Genomic DNA, 18,569 nt, shown 5'->3' with positions numbered 1-18,569 from the left:
GGAGAAGCAGGCTTCCCGCTGAGCAGGGAGCCTGATGCAGGGCTCGATCCCAGGACCCTGGGATCATGACCCGAGCCGAAGGCAGATGTCCAGCCAACTGAGCCACCCAGGTGCCCCATCGAAGAATTTATTCTTTAGCTATGTGCACACATCTAAAAAGTACAAGGTGATTTATTGTGGAATTTTTGTGGTGGCAAAGAATAGGCAATAACCTAAATATCCCTCAGTAAGACATTACTGATTAAAAAACTTAGTGAACATCCATGCAAAAGAACACACTGTAGCCATAAAAACGAAGACCTATGATAATGTGATTTTTAATAAGAAATATATATTGGTCTTCGTTCTCAGTTCTGGCGTAGAGTATGTTCAATTAGCCAACATATAGTACATCATTAGTTTTTGATGTTGTGTTCAACAATTCATTCATTGTGTATAACACCCAGTGCTCATCGCAACACATGCCCTCCTTAAAAACCCATCCCCCAGTTACCCCATCCCCCCAACCGCTTCCCTTCTGTAACCCTCAGTTTGGTTCCTGGAATCCAGAGTCTCTCATAGTTTGTCTCCCTCTCTGATTTCTTCCCATTCAGTTTTCCCTTCCTTCCCCTAATGTCCTCCACGCTATTGCTTATGTTCCACATATGAGTGAAACCATATGAAATTGTCTTTCTCTGCTTGACTTATTTCACTCAGCATAATCTCCTCCAGTTCCATCCATGCTCATTCTATCTTTTTTTCTCTTTCTCTCTAAAGACGACAAAAAAAGGAATGTATTAGAGTTTTTCAACTTTTAACAACATCCTATGATTTTAATTTGACTAGTTCTAGAGATTACATTCTGATCTGCTTTCAAAAAAAAATGGACTCAATAACAATGCAAACATGCTTAAATGTAACTCTGTTTTCTTCCTTTTCCTTTCATAGCAGTGGGAATAGCCTCTATAACACAAAATCATGACCAATTTCAAAACCACAGACTTACTACTTAGAGACACGTTTGTCCTAGCTCTGAAGGAACTTCTCTCACCCACCGATGGATAGCATGAACCAGTGAGCCCTGGGGAGAGATAATTTTCTCTCCTTTTTTTAGCATAAATAAAAAAGCCTCATGTCTCTGTGGAATCACTGTAGCTGGTTTCCGTGATGAAGGGGACTGCTTCACTCCAGAAAGAGACAGATGAGAGCCAGATTTGGGAGAAGACAGTGTGATGTGGCTGTTATCTGGGGGTGGAGGGTGTTGGTGCCAAATAACTTGAGTTGTTAGATGTTCCCTTTTTTGTCAATGTGGCAATGACTCTACTGAGAACGATATAATTGCACACAGAAATGGAAATAAAGTGGGGGGTGTTAACAGATAAGCCATGACCATTGTGCTCAGTGTTTTTGATCCTAGTTCAGGAAGTATCTAAACTGGCTAATACCCCATTATTAGAGACCACAAATGCTTCCGGAGGAGACATTATTCTGAAGATTATATCCATTACTGAATATATATGCATTATATATATGTGTGTGTGTGTGTGTGTATCTATATATCTATATATCTGTAAGATTTCTTTATTTGAGAGAGAGAGAGAGAGAGAGGGAGTGGAGCTAGGGCTGGAGGCAGAGAATCCCAAGCAGACTCTGTGCTGAGTGTGGAACCTGACCTGGGGCTTGATCTCATGACCCTGAGTTCACGACCTGAGCCAAAACCAAGAGTCCCACACTTAAACAACTGCGCCGCCCAGGCATCCCTATATTATATAATTTTATCAACATCTACATTCTTGAAAATATCTGTGAAGTGCTTATTTGTGGCAACTATGGAAACAGAAGCAAATTAAGATATGATTCTAGTCTATCCCTACTCCCATCCTGAGATAAGTTGTCCAACTAATTTGAAAACAAAATCATTAGCAATTTTTAAAAAAAATTGCTTTCATTGGCTTCACCACCTGGATTCTGACAAACATATACAGAATTGTGGGCACAAATATTCATTCCAATATAAATAATGTGTTTATAGGCAAGAATTATAATGATGATTCCATGGGAGAGAATGGCAGTGTGGAAGAGGGAAGAATCTAGAAATCGATGCCACAAAGAGCTAGCTTCAAATCCTAACTCTGCCTCTTACTAATTGAGTGATCTTGGGAGATTTGCTTCACTTTTCCAAGCTTCATTTTTCTTACTGAAAATTGAAAATGGTAATATTTCTCTTTTATGGGATTGATATAAAGATGAATACATTCATGAAACTCTATGTGTAGCTTGTATATATAATTAAAATAGATGTATTAAAATGGAAATAATTTATTTATTTATTTATTTATTTTTTTAACAAGAGAACAAATCTACACCTTTATTTACTTTTCATTAAATTTAAATCCTTGAGGGGTACAGCATCACACGGATTCTGTGGCCAATGGCTTTAGCAGGAAGGTTGCTTCGGAATTTGGCACGAACCATGCCACTGTTTCCATGAGCACGAGTTACTTTTCCCCAGATTACTCTGGTTTTGTTTGGTTTGCCACCAGGAGTCACTGTGTTGTTCTTTGCTTTGTACACATAAGCACATCTCTTGCCTAGATAGAATTCCGTTTCATCTCGAGCATAAACACCTTCGATTTTAAGAAGAGCTGTGTGCTCCCTCTGGTTCCGGAGACCCCGCTTATAGCCAGCAAAAATGGCCTTGGACCACAGCCTTCCAGACATTATTTGGCGTTACAGGAGTCCTGTTCCCAGCAGGCCTCCACAGGCTCCAAGATGGCCATAATTTAGTTATTTAAATAATTAAATCCATATAGTTAAATATGAATCTTGCTCTTTGATGAGTAGTCAATAAAGACAGTGTTTAGGAGAGTTTACTGTGTGAAATGTTGATGAACACATGGAAGATTGCAGTGAGGAAGTTCTACTAATGTCTTCACCTCAGTACTTCCTGAATTTAGCCAGGGCTCTTGGAAACTAGGCTAACAATGACAAAGAAGGTTGTGGTGTGAACAAATCTGACTGTGGGCTCTGCTGTGGAGTCTGGTTATGGTTGGGGGATCTGAGTTCTAGCCTGCCACCCACTAGCTGTGTGATTTTGAACAGTTGCCTTCACCTTTTTTGCTTTCAGTCCTTCATTTATAAAATCAAGGAGTTACATTAGAGTCCTCTAGGATACCTTCCAGCTCTAACATTATGTTTTTATGAAGGTGAGATGCTGAGTGCAGAATTAAATATGCTAAAGTTTTCACATTTGGTTTGGCTATCTTTCAACTCATGAGCATTCTTTGCATGAAATTCTTGTGCCCATCTTTCCATTATTCCATACAATTTTACTCTTCTCTTTCTTCAGTGGAATGCAGACCTGCTATCTTTCAAGTTCTAGAGTCCTCTGATGATCTTTCAAGAAAGGGGAAAAATCTAGATCTCCTGCAGCCACGGTTCCATCATCCCTGATACCATGTCTTGATCCCGGAAATCCAAGGGAAGTTGGAGGACAGGGCTCCATTTTCTTGGGAATCCTACTTATGGACTTGTAGTAGCGGGAATTTTTCTCATCAAAACAAGAATGTCCCCTCCGTCTTCTAATCTCTCTTTGGGAGGGGGCAGAATAGAGTCAGAGTGGCACAGATTTCTGTGCTGTCACAAATACTATGAGAAGAGCTCAGAGACTGAAACCCTTTGCTTCAGAGTACACAGCAAGGTGAAGTTAACAAAACAGGACTTAGAGCAGAGAGAAATTTGCCAAGGCTTTAAATCGAATTTGTGATCCATATACAGTCTGTGTTCAAAGACTGTAGTAAGATGGTGCTTTAAAGTAAACTTTGTGAGAAGTTAGTGAAGATGCTTTTGGAAAACATCCCAGGGGTAGAATTGGTGTTGAAGACAACTGGATAAATGCATGTAGATTTTGATGTTGTAAGGAGACTTTCAGAGATATATCTCTATCTTGTATATCTGGGGTCATCTCCCCAATCCTTTGTTTGAAGGAGGTTCTGAATTTTTGTGGTAAATATCTTCCTTTCTCCTCTGGGATGCAACTCCATCAATTACTGCCTCACTCATTGACATCTTTTATTTTATACACACTGAATCAATTCCCTCAGCCTGTAAACATGCTTAGAACTTCCCTACAAAAAATTTCTAATCTCAGTCTTGTTGCCTGATCGGGCTACTTTCTTATTTCTTCTTTATTTCATCGACAAATTATGTGCTTCCAATACCTGAATATCCACTCACACTTTTCTTCTTGCAATTGGGTTTCTATATCTGCTTTAGCCTTGTTTGGGCTGGCATAACAAGCATTCCATCGACAGGGTGACTTAAACATGAAGCATTTATTTTTCACAGCTCTAAAAGCTGAGAAGTCCCAGACCAAGGTGCTGGCAGACTTGTTTCTCGTGAGAGCCCAATTTCTGGTTTGCAGATGGCACATGGCAGAGAGCAGATAGTGTCTCCTCCACTTTTTATAAGGGCATTAATCTCATCATGAGGTCCCCACTCTCATGACCCTAATATAACTCTAATTACCTCCCTAAGGCCCCACATCTAAATGCCATCATATCTGGGTTTAAGATTTCATCGTATGCATTTTGTGGGGACATACTCAGTCCATAACACCTACTACGTGTGGATCCCATTTTTTTGATGTGACCTCATAATGGTTAGTTCAAAATGCTTTTTGTCTTTTTCATAATAGCCTTCCTGAGGAATAACTGCCATAGAAGAAGCTGAACATATTTTGAGTGTACAGTTTGATGAATACTGACATGTATATACACCCATGAAACTATCACCACAATTAAATTAATGATCATAACCATAACTCCCCAAAGTTTTCTTGTGCCCCTTGGCAATCTCCTTCTGCCCTTTCCTGCCTCTTATCTCCCTTTCCCAGGCAACGACAAATGGGCTTTCTGTCACTTTTGATCTGTTGTCCTTTCCAGAATTGCTAGAATTTATATAGATGGACAGTATGTATGGTCTTTTTGTCTCGTTTCTCTCACTCAGCATAATTATTTTCAGATCCACTGATGTCATTTCTTGTATTAGAGGTTTACTCCTTTTTATTACTGAGTAGTATTCTGTTGTGTAGATATACCACAGTTTGTTTTCCAGTTTAGACCGATGTGGTTGTCAGAACAAGGGGAACAGAACAATTAACTGAAAGATGCATGGAACATCACCAGCAAAGGGCCATAGTAGATGATGCCATATCTAAGAATTTCACATGTGATTAAAATGGAAAGCATAAGTCAATGAATTAGATCAATTTATTCTTAAAAAATGTTTAAAAGATTTTATTTATTTGTTTGACAGAGAGTGAAAGAAAATATACACAGGGGGTTGGGAGAGGGAGAAGCAGGCTCCCCACTGAGCAGGATGTGGGGCTCAAACCTGGGACCCTGGGACTATGACCTGAGCCTAACGCAGACTGAGCCAGCCACGCACCCCTGAATTAGATGAATTTAAACAAATTATTTTGGAGTCATTGAACAGGAGTTTGGAGCAAAAGTATAATTAGATTCTCCCCTCAGTTGATACAGCATGGTAACAAAGCAGAGCAAGGACTTTAAGATTATACAGTTTATTTTCTTAAATGATTGGGACATGATCTTTTAGGAAGATTATTTGGCAGTGGTATGCAGCATAGATTAGAAATAGGAATGATTGGCATATAGAAGCCAAAGCAAGGAGGCTGTGGTAGCATTTAGGAGCATGAGTTAATAAGAACAATGGCAATGAGAGTGGAGAAGAAGGGGAAACTATGAAATAGAGTTCACAATTTCAAAGGAAGAAATAATATGCATCTTATTTTTCTAACCAAAACTCAATGAAAGCAATCTCTTAATTCTTTTCCAGACTTGTCTTCAGGGACCAGATGCTCTTCCAATTTTTCTTTTTGGAAGAACACTGTTCTGGGAGACCAGAGTTCTAGACCTGGTTCAATCACATACTTTCTGTGAGTATAAGGAAGTTGTATAGCCTTCTGCAGCATCTGTTTTCTCTCCTGTAAAATGAATGGACAAAACAGGTACTACAGCTTCTTCCAGCTCCAAATTTCTTATATGATAAGAATTTATTATCTTGAATTTCCTCCCTAATTAGACCTAAGATGATAGACCATTTCAGACGGAAATGAAAAGATTAAGTGAATTGTATGGACTAAGTACCCACCCAGGGTCCTGGTGATGTAGTTAACTATAATCTAGATTAAAAATTCTCTGTGCACACTGTGTTTTCTCTTCATAATGAAGGAAGCTGTGCACAAAGAATAGGGTAGGGTACTAATTTGCTTCTGCCCTGCTGGGTCAAATGGCACTCAAGGGGTTAGGTGTTTTTAATCCAAACATGCACAAAGTTCAGGAAAGGAAGAAGCCTAGAGTTTGGTTACTTTGGACAAATTACAGGTCAATAGGGACTATTTCTTAAGATGACCCAGAGGAAAATTCAACTTTTTAATTAATCTCCTGTGGTCCTCTGGCTCTTGCCAATATCATAGATAAGTCCAGAGGATGCCTCTAGCGATTCATTATAACTCGTGTCTCACTGATTACTCTGTTTCTAAATGTTTCTTTGTGGTAAGAATAAGCACTTAACAAAGGTATGTTGGATTCCCAGTGGACCTTATTAAAACTGTTGTAGTTAAGAGGTGATTAACTTATGTAAATGAATCAATGTAGCCAATGAACCAAGCTATGCACACAGAACATATCCAGGAGGCAGAGAATCCCAAAGCCTAGTCACACTCAGGAGAACACTGTGTAGTATTTAAAGGTGAATTCCAGAAGAAAAATGAAACAAAAAACAAAAAACAAAAAACCCCTGAGAATGATGTCTTTGATTCAAAAACACTCAACATGAAATGACAGACAATTAAAAGAGGGTTCTACCATGAGAGACGATGGACTCTGAAAAACAAACTGGGGGTTCTGGAGGGGAGGAGGGTGGGGGGATGGGTTAGCCTGGTGATGGGTATTAAAGAGGGCACGTTCTGCGTGGATCACTGGGTGTTATGCACAAACAATGAATCATGGAACACTACATCAAAAACTAATGATGTAATGTATGGGGATTAACATAACAATAAAAAATAAAAAAAAACGGTTCTAGAATTTGTACATGTTGTGTTAGCATAGATTCCTGGAGCAAAATAAAAATCCTTGTGGTTAGGGGAGGCTGGTCAGCTCAAGAGGCTGTCCTCAAGCTACCACTGTGTACCTGGTACCATCCTATTTGCAGTCAGCAAATATCACCAACCCCTTTGTTGTGCCACTTGTTATGTCTCAGGGACAGATTAATTTTCCTCTGCTATGTAGAATAACAGATCGGAGGGGTGAGTGAGCTAGCTAGCTAGTGAGATTTCAAATCTACATGAATGTTGGAAACAATTTCAGAAATGGGAAGTCAGAAAGAGAGATTTCGTTTGAAAAGGATAAGTTAGATTTTGGCTTGTTTAATAATAATCATATGTCTTGAGTATAGAGCATCAAATTTTTCTTCTTCTTTTTTTAAAGATTTTATATATTTATTTGTCAGAGAGAGAGAGAGAGAGAGTGCGCACAACCTGGAGGAGTGGCAGGCAGAGGGAGAAGCTGGCTCCCTGCTGAGCAAGGAGCCCGATCCTGGACTCGATCCCACAACCCTGGGAATCATGACCTGAGCCGAAGGCAGCTGCTTAACCAACTGAGCCACCCAGGCGTCCCGAGCATCAAATTTTTCTGTTAAGAGATCATTAGTTTCCTTTTTGGTCCTAGCTCACTAAGAATATCAAAATCAGGGTCATTGTGGCACTTTTATGTGAATTACAGTTAGTTATAATGTGGTTGCGATTACTGATTTTTGGGAAATAAAGTTGCTTAACTACCATTAGGTGAAAAATTGGAATGGAGATCCACATCTATAGGTGTGTGATATGAATAGTTCTCCTGGGGTTGGGCAGTGCACACTTGCACGATCATGTACAGCCCTGTCAGATTAGTTATTTAAAAAGAAATGGTTTACCTACATCCCCAAAGTTTTATCCTTGAAATGACTATCAGAGATAGAGATACTGCTAGGAGTTAAAGGCAGGAGGGAGAGGTCTGGAAATGGGAACTTATGAGATGCCCATGAAAAGACAGAAAGTCGGGAAAGGAGAATAAAAAGGAATAGTCTGTGAAGTTTTAGGAGAATTAGTTTTGGGCAGTATCATGAGAGTTCTCAGCATTTTTCCTTCATAATCATAAGATGGAAGATATTCCCTTCTGTTTTGTTTTTTAGAAGAGTTTTTGCAGGATTAGAATCAATTATTTAAGTATTTAGTGTAATTCACCGTGAAAGCCATCTGGATCTGGGTTTATCTTTCTGGGACACGCTTTTTTTTTTATTGCTAACTTGATCTTTTCACTTGTTATAGGTCTACCCAGATTTTCTACTTCTACTTGAGTTGGTTTTGGTAGCTTGTGTCTTCCTAGAAATTTGTCCATTTCACATAGGTTACCTATTTTGCTGGCATATAATTGTTCATAGCATTTCCTTATAATCCTTTTTAATTTTGTAAGGTTGGTAGTAATGGTTCCATTCCAAAATTTAATCATTCTAATGTTCTCTCTCTTTCTTCTTGATTAATCTAGCTAAAGGTTTGTCACTTTTGTTGATTTTTACAAAGAACCAACTTTTGGTTTCATTTGTTAATCTCTTTTTATACTCTTTCATTTATTTCTACTCTATTATTTCCGTCCTTATGCTTGTTTTTCCCCTCTTATGCTTGTTTTAAGGTTAGTTTGCTTTTCTTTTTCTAGTTTCTTATGGTGGAAAGTTAGGTTATTGATTAGAGGTTTTTGTTTTGTTTTGTTTTTTGGGGTATTTTTAGTAAAAGTGTTTACAAGTTTTTCTCTAAACACTGCTTTAGTTGTATCCCATAAGTTTTGTTGTGAGTTTTTTTTTAAGATTTTTTATTTTTTATTCATTTGACAGAGAGAGACACAGCGAGAGAGGGAACACAAGCAGGGGAAGAGGGAGAGGGAGAAGCAGGCTTCCCGCGGAGCAAGGAGGAGCCAGATGCAGGGCTGGATCCCAGGACCTTGGGATCATGACCTGAGCCGAAGGCAGTCGCTCAATGACTGAGCCACCCAGGCGCCCCTTTGTTGTGGGATTTTATTATGTTTTTGTTTTCATTCATCTCAAATTATTTTCTAATTTACCTTGTGATTTCTTTTCTGACTCACTGCTTAATTTTGGAGTGTCTTGTTTAATTTCCATATATTTGTGAATGTTCCAGATTTCCTTCTTTTATTGATTTCTAATTTCATTCCATTATGGTAAAAGAAAATTGTATGATTTCAATCCTTTTAAAATTATTAGTTTTTTTCTTTCTTTTGTTAAAATTTCTATCTCTTCATTGATATTCTGTATTTGGTGTGGCATAATTCTTGCACTTTTCTTTAGTTCTTTATACATGGTTTTCCTAATTCTTTGAACATATTTAAAATAGCTGATTTAAAGTCTTTGTCTGGTAAGTCTAATATGTAACCTCCTCTAGCTCTTCTTTTTTTTTTTGACTCTCCTTTTTCTCTGCATGAACTGTATCTCCTTGTTTCTATGCGTGTATTATCATTTTTTTTAAAATTAAAAAACAGGACATTTGAAATAATGTAATATGGCAAGACTGGAAATCAGATTTTGTTGCTGTTCTTTGTGTTATGAGTTTGTCCACTTTCCTGAAATAATTTGTAAAGTCAAGTCTGTATTTTTTGTCATTTGTGGTGACCAGCGTTTCTGTTTGATTAGCTTTTTTTTAAAAAATTTTATTTATTTATTTGACAGAGAGAGAGATAGCGAGAGCAGGAACACAAGCAGGGGGAGTGGGAGAGGGAGAAGCAGGCTCCCCACAGAGCAGGGAGCCTGATGCGGGACTCGATCCCAGGACCCTGGGATCATGACCTGAGCTGAAGGCAGACGCTTAATGACTGAGCCACCCAGGTGCCCTGTTTGATTAGCTTAATAGCTCATGACTGGACAGAGATTTCTTAAGTGCCTGGAGACAGTAGGCTTCCTACCCTTTGCCAAAGGGCTCTGTGTGCACGTTTGGGCACTCTTTCAATATTTAGGCTTTACAACTCTTTCTTAGCCTTTACTTCTTGCTTTCACAGAGCTTTCATGTTAGTCCTAGTTGAAAGAATAGGGCCTTTTTACATCTTTCATGGGACTTCAAATGGCCCTTGGCTTTCTCAATGCTTGTGTGTGGCCCTGTAGATTCCCAGGAATAGGTTGGAGTTCTCAGGGCCCCATAGGGACATTTTATTTCTTAGTTTTTCCCTTTAAGTATTTTGGTCAGCTTCTCGTGTGTCCTGTTGTTATCCTCTTCTCAGGCAGTGGGAATATTAAACAGTCGGTGCCGATTATTTTCAACTAATTCCCCTGAGGAAAAGGTTGTTTGCGATGAGTGATCGCTGAGTCAGGTCAAACAAATGCAAGTGCTAGCAATGGAGGTTTGAGGGATGTGCCAGACACATCAGATAATGACAGTTCTCTGAGAATATGTTTTTAGAGTTCCAAACCAGTTTCCATTTCTCCAGGGCTTCTAGGCAGCTGTTTTTATTTTATTTATTTATTTATTTATTTATTTATTTATTTATTTATTTATTACCAGGTTGGGAGGTTGTTGGCTTTCTAGGCTATTGCAGAGCTGGGGAGAAGGGGCTGAACACAGGGCAAATTAAAATGCCACAAAGGTGTTCCTCGTTCTTACCAAAAGTCAGCCAGTTTTCTTGAATAAATGCTCCATCAGTTGTTGCAAGCCTTAGGTTCATTTCCAAGGTTCAAAAAAAATTCAATTTGACAATCTCTTTTTTTGTCAGTGTTCTCATTGCTTTTAAGGCATGACTTTTTGGAGGTCTTTACTCTGCCATTTCTACCAACCTCCCTCATGATGTTTTGTTGTGTCTCAATCAGCCAGGGTCCTAGAGCAGAGTCTCTTCAGCACTTTCCACAAAAAAATTCCAATTACAATGAGTAATTTTCAGTAGGCTTTATAAAAGTCTATTAGAAGACTCTGAAGAATTCACAGATAAGGTCACTTTGCATGTATGCTGCTTTTGCAAGCTGAGGACTTCATCATTATTTCCCTTTCTTTTTTCCTTCAGTTATCTCTCACTTTGTCATTGTGTGCTCCTCCCTGTAATAATAAGCATATTCTTTTCCCTCTGAAACCTACTTGGTGGTATTTTTTTCCCCTCTAATCACTACTCTAAAGAATTGAAGGGGCGCCTGGGTGGCTCAGTCGGTTAAGCGGCTGCCTTCGGCTCAGGTCATGATCCTGGAGTCCTGGGATCGAGCCCCATGTCCAGCTCCCTGCTCAGCGGAGAGCCTGCTTCTCCCTCTCCCTCTGCCTGCCACTCTGCCTACTTGTGCTCTCTATCTCTCTGTCAAATAAATAAATAAAATCTTTAAAAAAATAAAGAATTGAAGTTCTCTTAGGAAGAATTCAAATGGACTATCCTTTAATCTTGTTATACATATTATATTTAAGTTCATCCTTGGATGAGATGTATATAGACCATTTCATAGTGTCTATTCAGTCTATTCCAAGGCATTCTGGCTGGCTACTATCCATGAAATCAACAACATCTCCCTTTTCCTCCTTTCTTTTTCTTCCACATCTGAATTCCTTTTTCTCCATTCATGAATATGAGACTTTTTTTTTTTTTTTTGGCACTTGGAGAGAGAAGAGAAAATTTTGCTGAGCAAAGGGGCTAAGGTAAAGAGAAGAATGGAGTGGGAAGGCATAGCGTCTGTTCTCCACTAGTCTTCTTGTACTGATTTTGAGTTCTCTGCAGAGACAGGAGTATAGAGATGGAAGCTGACTGAGATATATTCAAAGGGAATTTTGTGAGATATACAGAAATTGTACTCTTTTCCAAAACACATGGAATAGTCTCAAAAATTGAGCATATCCTAATATATGAAAGAAGTCTCTACAATGGAGGTATTTAAACGCAATATCTTTATGTCATAAGCAAGACAGGGATGGGCCACTATTACTATTACTGTTCATTATCATTCTCCAGTAGTAGGTGTGCAGATGTATCCTTTAGTGTGTATAGCAGGGACTGTGTTTAGCAGGGTAGCAATCTAAGAGCTTTGGATATTCTGTACTGTCTTCATTGCTGGTTGAGTGAATCTGTAGTGCTGGTGTTGAGCAGTGATGATATTTGATTGCTTGATTAGAGTGTTCCCTCTGGTGTGTTTGAGCATTGTTTCTGCCTGGATAGCATTGAGTCCTCATTACACATAGTGCCTCTTCTGGAGAGTCTGTGATCTACTTAATACCTCTTAATATATTCTTTGTCTGCTTAAAATGGCTAGTGTGGATCTCATTGAATTGCATCTAAAATTCTGACTGATTAAAGGGGAATCTTGATAAAGCACATTGCTTGATAAAGCTAAGATAATAAAAACAATGTGGTAGTGTTGCCAAAAGAAAGAACTAGATCAATGAAACAAAACACAAAACTCAGGAAGAAACCAAGTTCATAGGTAACTTTATATGTAATAAAAATTGTACCACAAATCTGAGGGGGAAAGGTGGATTATTTATTGGATAGTGCTGGGAAAACTGTCTTGCTCTATGGAGAAAAATAAAGTTGCATCTCCTCTTACACTGTATTCACATGCAAATTTTAGATGAATTAAAACCAAAATATAAAAGAAAAACTGATGAAGATAGTAAAATAAAATGGGGGAAATACATTTGTGGCCTTAGAGTGGAGAATGATTCCTAAGTCAAGATCCCTAAAGCTCAAATCATAAGTGAAAAAAGTGATAACTTTGACTTCATCAAGATTAAGGATTTCCATTAAAGAAAGAAAGGACACCACAGATAAAGTTAATAGACTAAGGGTATACCAGAAGAAGGTATTTGTGACGTCAAACATGTCAAGGAATTTATCTATAAGGAACTCCTGCAATTTACTAGAGAAAAACGACAGGCCTAATTTAAAAATGGGCAAATCATTTGAATAGGTAATATTGGAAAGGAAAAGACAAATGGCTTAATTTCACTAATAAAGAATGTTAATTAAAATGAGACTCCACACTCACCATATTGGTAAAATTTAGACAACTTTATAATTTTTTTTCATAATTTTTAAAATACCAAATTTTGAGGATTTGGAGAGACTCAAATGCTCATGCACTGCTGGTGGAAGTGTAAATGGCTATCACTTCTTTGAATGATTTCTTAGTGAAATGGAGTATGTGTATATACTATGTTTGGACAGTCCTTGCTGGACACATACCCCCAAAAAATTCCTACATAGTTCATAAGGGAAAATATAAAAATGTGTTCATTTCTGTGTTGGTGGGTTAGAGGCAGCCTATGAATCCACCACTAGGGGACTGTATAAGTAAATGTGGAGGAAGCACATACTAAAATACGGTCCAGCAGTGGGAAACTTTGAATCAGGAGTACATAACCAGTGACCTAAAAAGAGTTTTAAGTTATCAATACCTATATGTCACTTGGCTTCAGGAAGAAGCTGCTTGGACACTTAACTATTTGAATAATTGTATTCCCTTTCTGTTTCCTTTTATGTTTCAGTTGTCAGGAATTTCAGAGCTCAATTTAATCACAGTAGTGGGGTGTCTCGATAGCTCAGTAGGTTAAGCATCTGACTCTTGATCTCAGCTCAGGTCTTTTTTTTTTTTTTTTTAGAGAGAGAGAGAGCAGATGTGTGCCCGTGTGGTGGGGGAGGGGTAGAAAAGAGGCAGGGGGAGAATCTTAAGTAGGCTCCACACCCAGTGCAGGAGTCCAAGGAGAGGCTTAATCTCATGACCCTAATATCATGACCTGAGCTGAAATAAAGAGTTGGACACTTAACCGACTGAGCCACCCAAGTTCCCCTCAGCTTAGGTCTTGATCTCAGAGTTGTGAGTTCAAGCCCCATGTTGGACTCCACGCTGGACATGGAGCCTACTTAAAAAAAAAAATTGATCACAGTAGCTATATTAGTCCTTCCATTTAATGACTCTGTGCCCACTTATGTTTGATTTTTCTATCCTAATTTTATAGCCATATTGGTATTCTCTATTTTATTTGGAAATTTTGAGGGGTTGAAAATATAAGTAAAAGTTCTCTGTTGGACCTAAATAATTGTCTTATCACTATTAAGGAGTCTCCCAGTAAAAAGAAGAGAGAAAGGAGAGTAAAAAAAGAGAAATGAATTTCCCCCCAAAACAAAGGATCATAGGGGAAGAGAGGAAAAAATAAAACAAGACGAAACCAGAGAGGGAGACAAACCATAAGAGACTCTTAATCATAGGAAACAAACAGAGGGTTGCTGGAGGGGAGGGGGGTAGGGGAATGCGGTAACTGGGTGATGGACATTAAGGAGGGCATGTGATGTAATGAGCACTGGGTATTATTTAAGACTGATGAATCACAGGCCAGTACCTCTGAAACCAATAATACATTATATGTTAAAAAAAAAAGAAAGAAAGAAACGAATTTCCCCTGACCTGAAAGGGAGACTATCAAAAAAAAGAGAAAGGATATGAATAAAGCAACCATCTTAAGAGAAATATTTCACTGCATGGAAGTATGTGTTAAATAACCACTCACCTGAACAAAGAACATCTTTTCATAATCAGAAAGCTTTCCAAGAAGGCAGCTATTTTCTCTGGTTAACCATCATATCTCTATGGAAATTGAATAAAGATGAAGAATTTGAACAAAAGCAAAGGTCATGAAATGACTTCAAGACGTGAGAAGCTACTGGCTGTGTCAGAGGCCATGTAGGGGAAATGATGTTCCATCAGTTCCCACATCGTCCACTAGGTGGTGGTGTACATAAAACTCTTCACTGAAAAAACTTCGTATTGCCACAAATGTTTACTTTTCTTTTCAAAATAAAGTCCCAAGAAAAGCTGTATAAAACAATAAAAACCAGGGGGAGAACTATTAAGTCTTGCATTAATAACAGAGGGGACAGTGTCAGGCTACAAAATGAAAAGAGGTACCATCCAAAAGAGATCATCTCCAAAGGCAGCTTTTGGGTCTTTCTCGACCCAATTTCTTTTGGTTACGAAAATGTATAACTGAGAGTTTCTTTCCATACTTGTTCCAGAGACCATCTTGGATGCAGGAGTACATAACAAGTTTTGATGACTATGTTTGCATAGGAATTTTTGTGCCTTAAAACAACTCATCTCTCATCCATCACAGTTACTAAGATTTCATGATCATTATTTTCATTTTTATTTTTTTATAATTTATTTATTTTTATTAACATATAATGTGTTATTTGTTTCAGAGGTACAGGTCTGTGATTCATCAGTCTTACACAATTCACAGTGCTCACGATAGCACATACTGTCCCCAATGTCTATCACTCAGCCATCCCATCCCTCCCACCTCCTACCACTCCAGCAACCCTCAGTTTGTTTCCTGAGATTAAGAGTCTTTTACGGTTAGCATGTCATTTTATCCCATGTGATAAGTTCAGCATACTTGTTGTGTGAATACATCACTTTAATTTGAATGATGAAGCCATCTTTCATCAATCATGGGACTCCTTCTGACACTCTGAGAGAAGGAAAGCAAGCTTCTAAAATGAACTTGTCCAATTGTTATAACCTCTGAAAGGTTACACTCCCTTTAAGACCATCTTCTCAGAACAGGGGCGCCTGGGTGGCTCAGTGGTTGGGCGTCTGCCTTTGGCTCAGGTCATGATCCCAGGGTTCCGGGATCGAGTCCTGCATTGCGCTCCCTGGTCCGCGGGAAGCCTGCTTCTCCCTCTCCCACTCCCCCTGCTTGTGTTCCCTCTCTTGCTGTGTCTCTCTCTGTCAAATAAGTAAATAAAATCTAAAACAAACCAACAAACAAAAACCACCTTTTCAGAGCAGAGCACCGTTGAAGCAACTAGTACGCAGCCTCAGCCCGAGTCACCCTTCTCCAGTTGGCAAATTCTGGCTGATGATGTCACTGACACAAAGAAGAAAATGCAAAACCGGCAGCCTTAAACCAGCTTCCCTGGGAGTACCACACTGACAGCTGAGACCTGAGAGCAGCTGCACTCTGACCATGGCTTTGCAGAGCACTCTGGAAGCAGTGTGGCTGGGGGTCCTCCTCAGCTCTCCCTGGAAGGGTGAGTAGGCTCCTTTGCCATCTGGTCTTGGAAAACATATGCCACTGGTTTAAAATTTGGGCTCACTTAAAAAAAAAAAAACAGAAAAGCCAGATTTATTGATACTCCCCTCATCTAAGGGGCAATCAGCAAGCCCAAGAACGGCATAAAAGTCACAGCCTTCTTTATTTGTTTCCTGCAGTTGCAGAGGGCAAGGACCAAGTGCTTCAGCCTTCCGCCGTCTCTGCTTCGGAGGGCTCTGTGGTGGAAATCTCCTGCAATCACTCTATATCCACTGCTTACAACTTCTTCTGGTACCTTCACTTCCCAGGAAGGGCTCCAAGACTCCTGATTAAGGGCTCAGGGCCTTCTCAGCAGGGACGCTACAACATGACATATGAGCGATTCTCGTCTTCGCTGCTCATCCTCCAAGTGCAGGTGGCAGATGCTGCCATTTACTACTGTGCTCTGGAGGGCACAGAGGCACTGAGCCTATGAAGAGCTGAACAGAAACAGGGAGGGTCACAGCCTTTGCAGGAGGTGGAAAAGAGATGAGCAATAACTGCTCTCCTCCCCAAGCATCTCCATTCGGCACTATCAGAAAACATTTTGAGCGCAGACACAGTGTACATGAGCAAATGTACATAAGAAAATATGCTTCTAAGGAGTGAATCAATAAGCGTGCTGTAAATCTGCATTTCAAATAGTTTTCTTGATGATTGAAACATTCTTGATGAATTTCTTTTGAGATCTGACTACTAGATTATTTTTGCTTTTAAATGGCATCTGCTAGCTTCAGTCTCTTTGCAGGAGTATTATCAAGACACATGTCCATCTTGTAAAGAATAGTTTTGTTGACACTGGATAATATCATAAGAAGCTGAAAGGAATCAATGAGTGAGAAACTCTACCAACAGCCATGAGTGTGGAACCTCAATCCTTCCATCAGGATATCTTGTGAAGAAAGTACAATTTTCTTAGTTGGATTGTATTCCTTGTCAGAATTTCATATAAAAAATGCTGACTAATTATTGAACACTACATCTGAAACTAATGATGTACTACATGTTGGTTAATTAAATTTAAATAAAAAGAATTTGCATTGGAAAAAAAGAAGACCAAAAAAAATGCCTTTTTGCTTCAACAACTTTACTTTGTGCTGATTTTTCTCTGATACTTCTATAACGTATATAACCTACATTTCAGAGTCTGATGTTTGCAAAGGGCTTTCTCGTTATTTTACATGAGCCATCTTTTGTTGTCTCCTGGGAAATCAGTGACAATTACAGAGTTCTGATGTTTCTAAATAGTTTATTGGGAGAGGCGGTAGGCAGTCTTAAAGAAGTACCTGGAATCTCAGATTGAAGCTCCTGGACATTGCTGTATCTTCTTTCCTATACTGAAGCCCACAGGATGGTATTCATCCTCAGTCACAGGCCTCCCCTGGTGACCATCATTTCTTCCTCCTCCTTCCTGTCAGGCCTAGAAGCAGTAAAGTCTTCTGGCTGTTGCTAGCCCCAGGGTCCTTCACCTTCTCTTGCATGTTTCCCTTTAATCTGCCCACAAAAAATTTAAAATAACCCTTTCATTAAGCTTTGTTCCAGTCATCCTCTTGAGGTGATTGCCAGGACCCTCAAAGACACAAGTTTAACACTCATCTTAGGCTCTAGGCAGAAAGAGAAATTTATTAGATGTTTCCTATTCATCACAGGCCTTCTGGGGCTTGAAGATGAGTACTCTGAAGATAATTTACATATTCCAAAGAAAGACATTATCATAAGGTCAAGGTTTAAACTATTAAAATATGAGATACTTAGCAAAACTTTCAGAAACAACTATGATCCGCTTCTCTTCCTGATTCAAAGCAAAGATTTTCTATCCTCTTTCTGAAATATATGGTTTATTTGGACATTATTTAAAGGGAAACTAAGGCAAATCAGAGGAACATTTTCTTTATATTGATACTTCCTTGTTTCATTTCTTTTTCTTTTCTTTTTTTTTAAGATTTTATTTATTTATTTGACAGAGAGAGACACAGTGAGAGAGGGAACACAAGCGGGGGAATGGGAGAGGGAGAAGCAGGCCTCCTGCGGAGCAGGGAGCCCAATGCGGGACTCGATCCCAGGACCCTGGGACCATGACCTGAGCAGAAGGCAGATGCTTAATGACTGAGCCACCCAGGTACCCCTCCTTGTTTCATTTCAATGGGATTTATTGAACCATTGCTCTACTGTTATTGTGGCATTTTTAGTAAAAAACTTTATTCTCTTCTCCCATTAAAATGAGCATTTTATCATCATAATACCGCAAGCCCAGTCAACCATCAATCTTTACTCAATATGCACTTTTTTTGAACTCTGTTCTAAACAGCCTCTCCATGTGGAAAATCTTGATTTTTCAACTCCTTCATTGAGGGCTTTTCTTATTGCCTTTATAATCTACTGTTTAATAGGACAACTCTGCCAGGAGGTGTGTATAACACCATCC

General features: G+C 39.0%; 1 protein-coding gene across 1 annotated transcript; it reads right to left on the bottom strand.

The window, feature by feature from the left end:
* Positions 1-2,330: 2,330 nt before the first annotated feature.
* Positions 2,331-2,750, bottom strand: LOC114202106 (large ribosomal subunit protein eL33). Its single transcript, XM_028095155.2, has one exon. It carries the CDS (start codon positions 2,698-2,700, stop codon positions 2,368-2,370), a length of 333 nt encoding a protein of 110 aa, XP_027950956.1. The 5' UTR covers positions 2,701-2,750; the 3' UTR covers positions 2,331-2,367.
* Between the last annotated feature and the right edge of the window lie 15,819 nt (positions 2,751-18,569).

Source organism: Eumetopias jubatus, unplaced genomic scaffold, assembly GCF_037043125.1.
Source record: "Eumetopias jubatus isolate StellerSeaLion01/CBP00866 unplaced genomic scaffold, mEumJub1_p1.0 scaffold_7, whole genome shotgun sequence".
Lineage (NCBI taxonomy): Eukaryota > Metazoa > Chordata > Mammalia > Carnivora > Otariidae > Eumetopias > Eumetopias jubatus.
The sequence above is the reverse complement of the archived record's forward strand: the minus strand, read 5'-3'. Positions and strand labels throughout refer to the sequence as shown.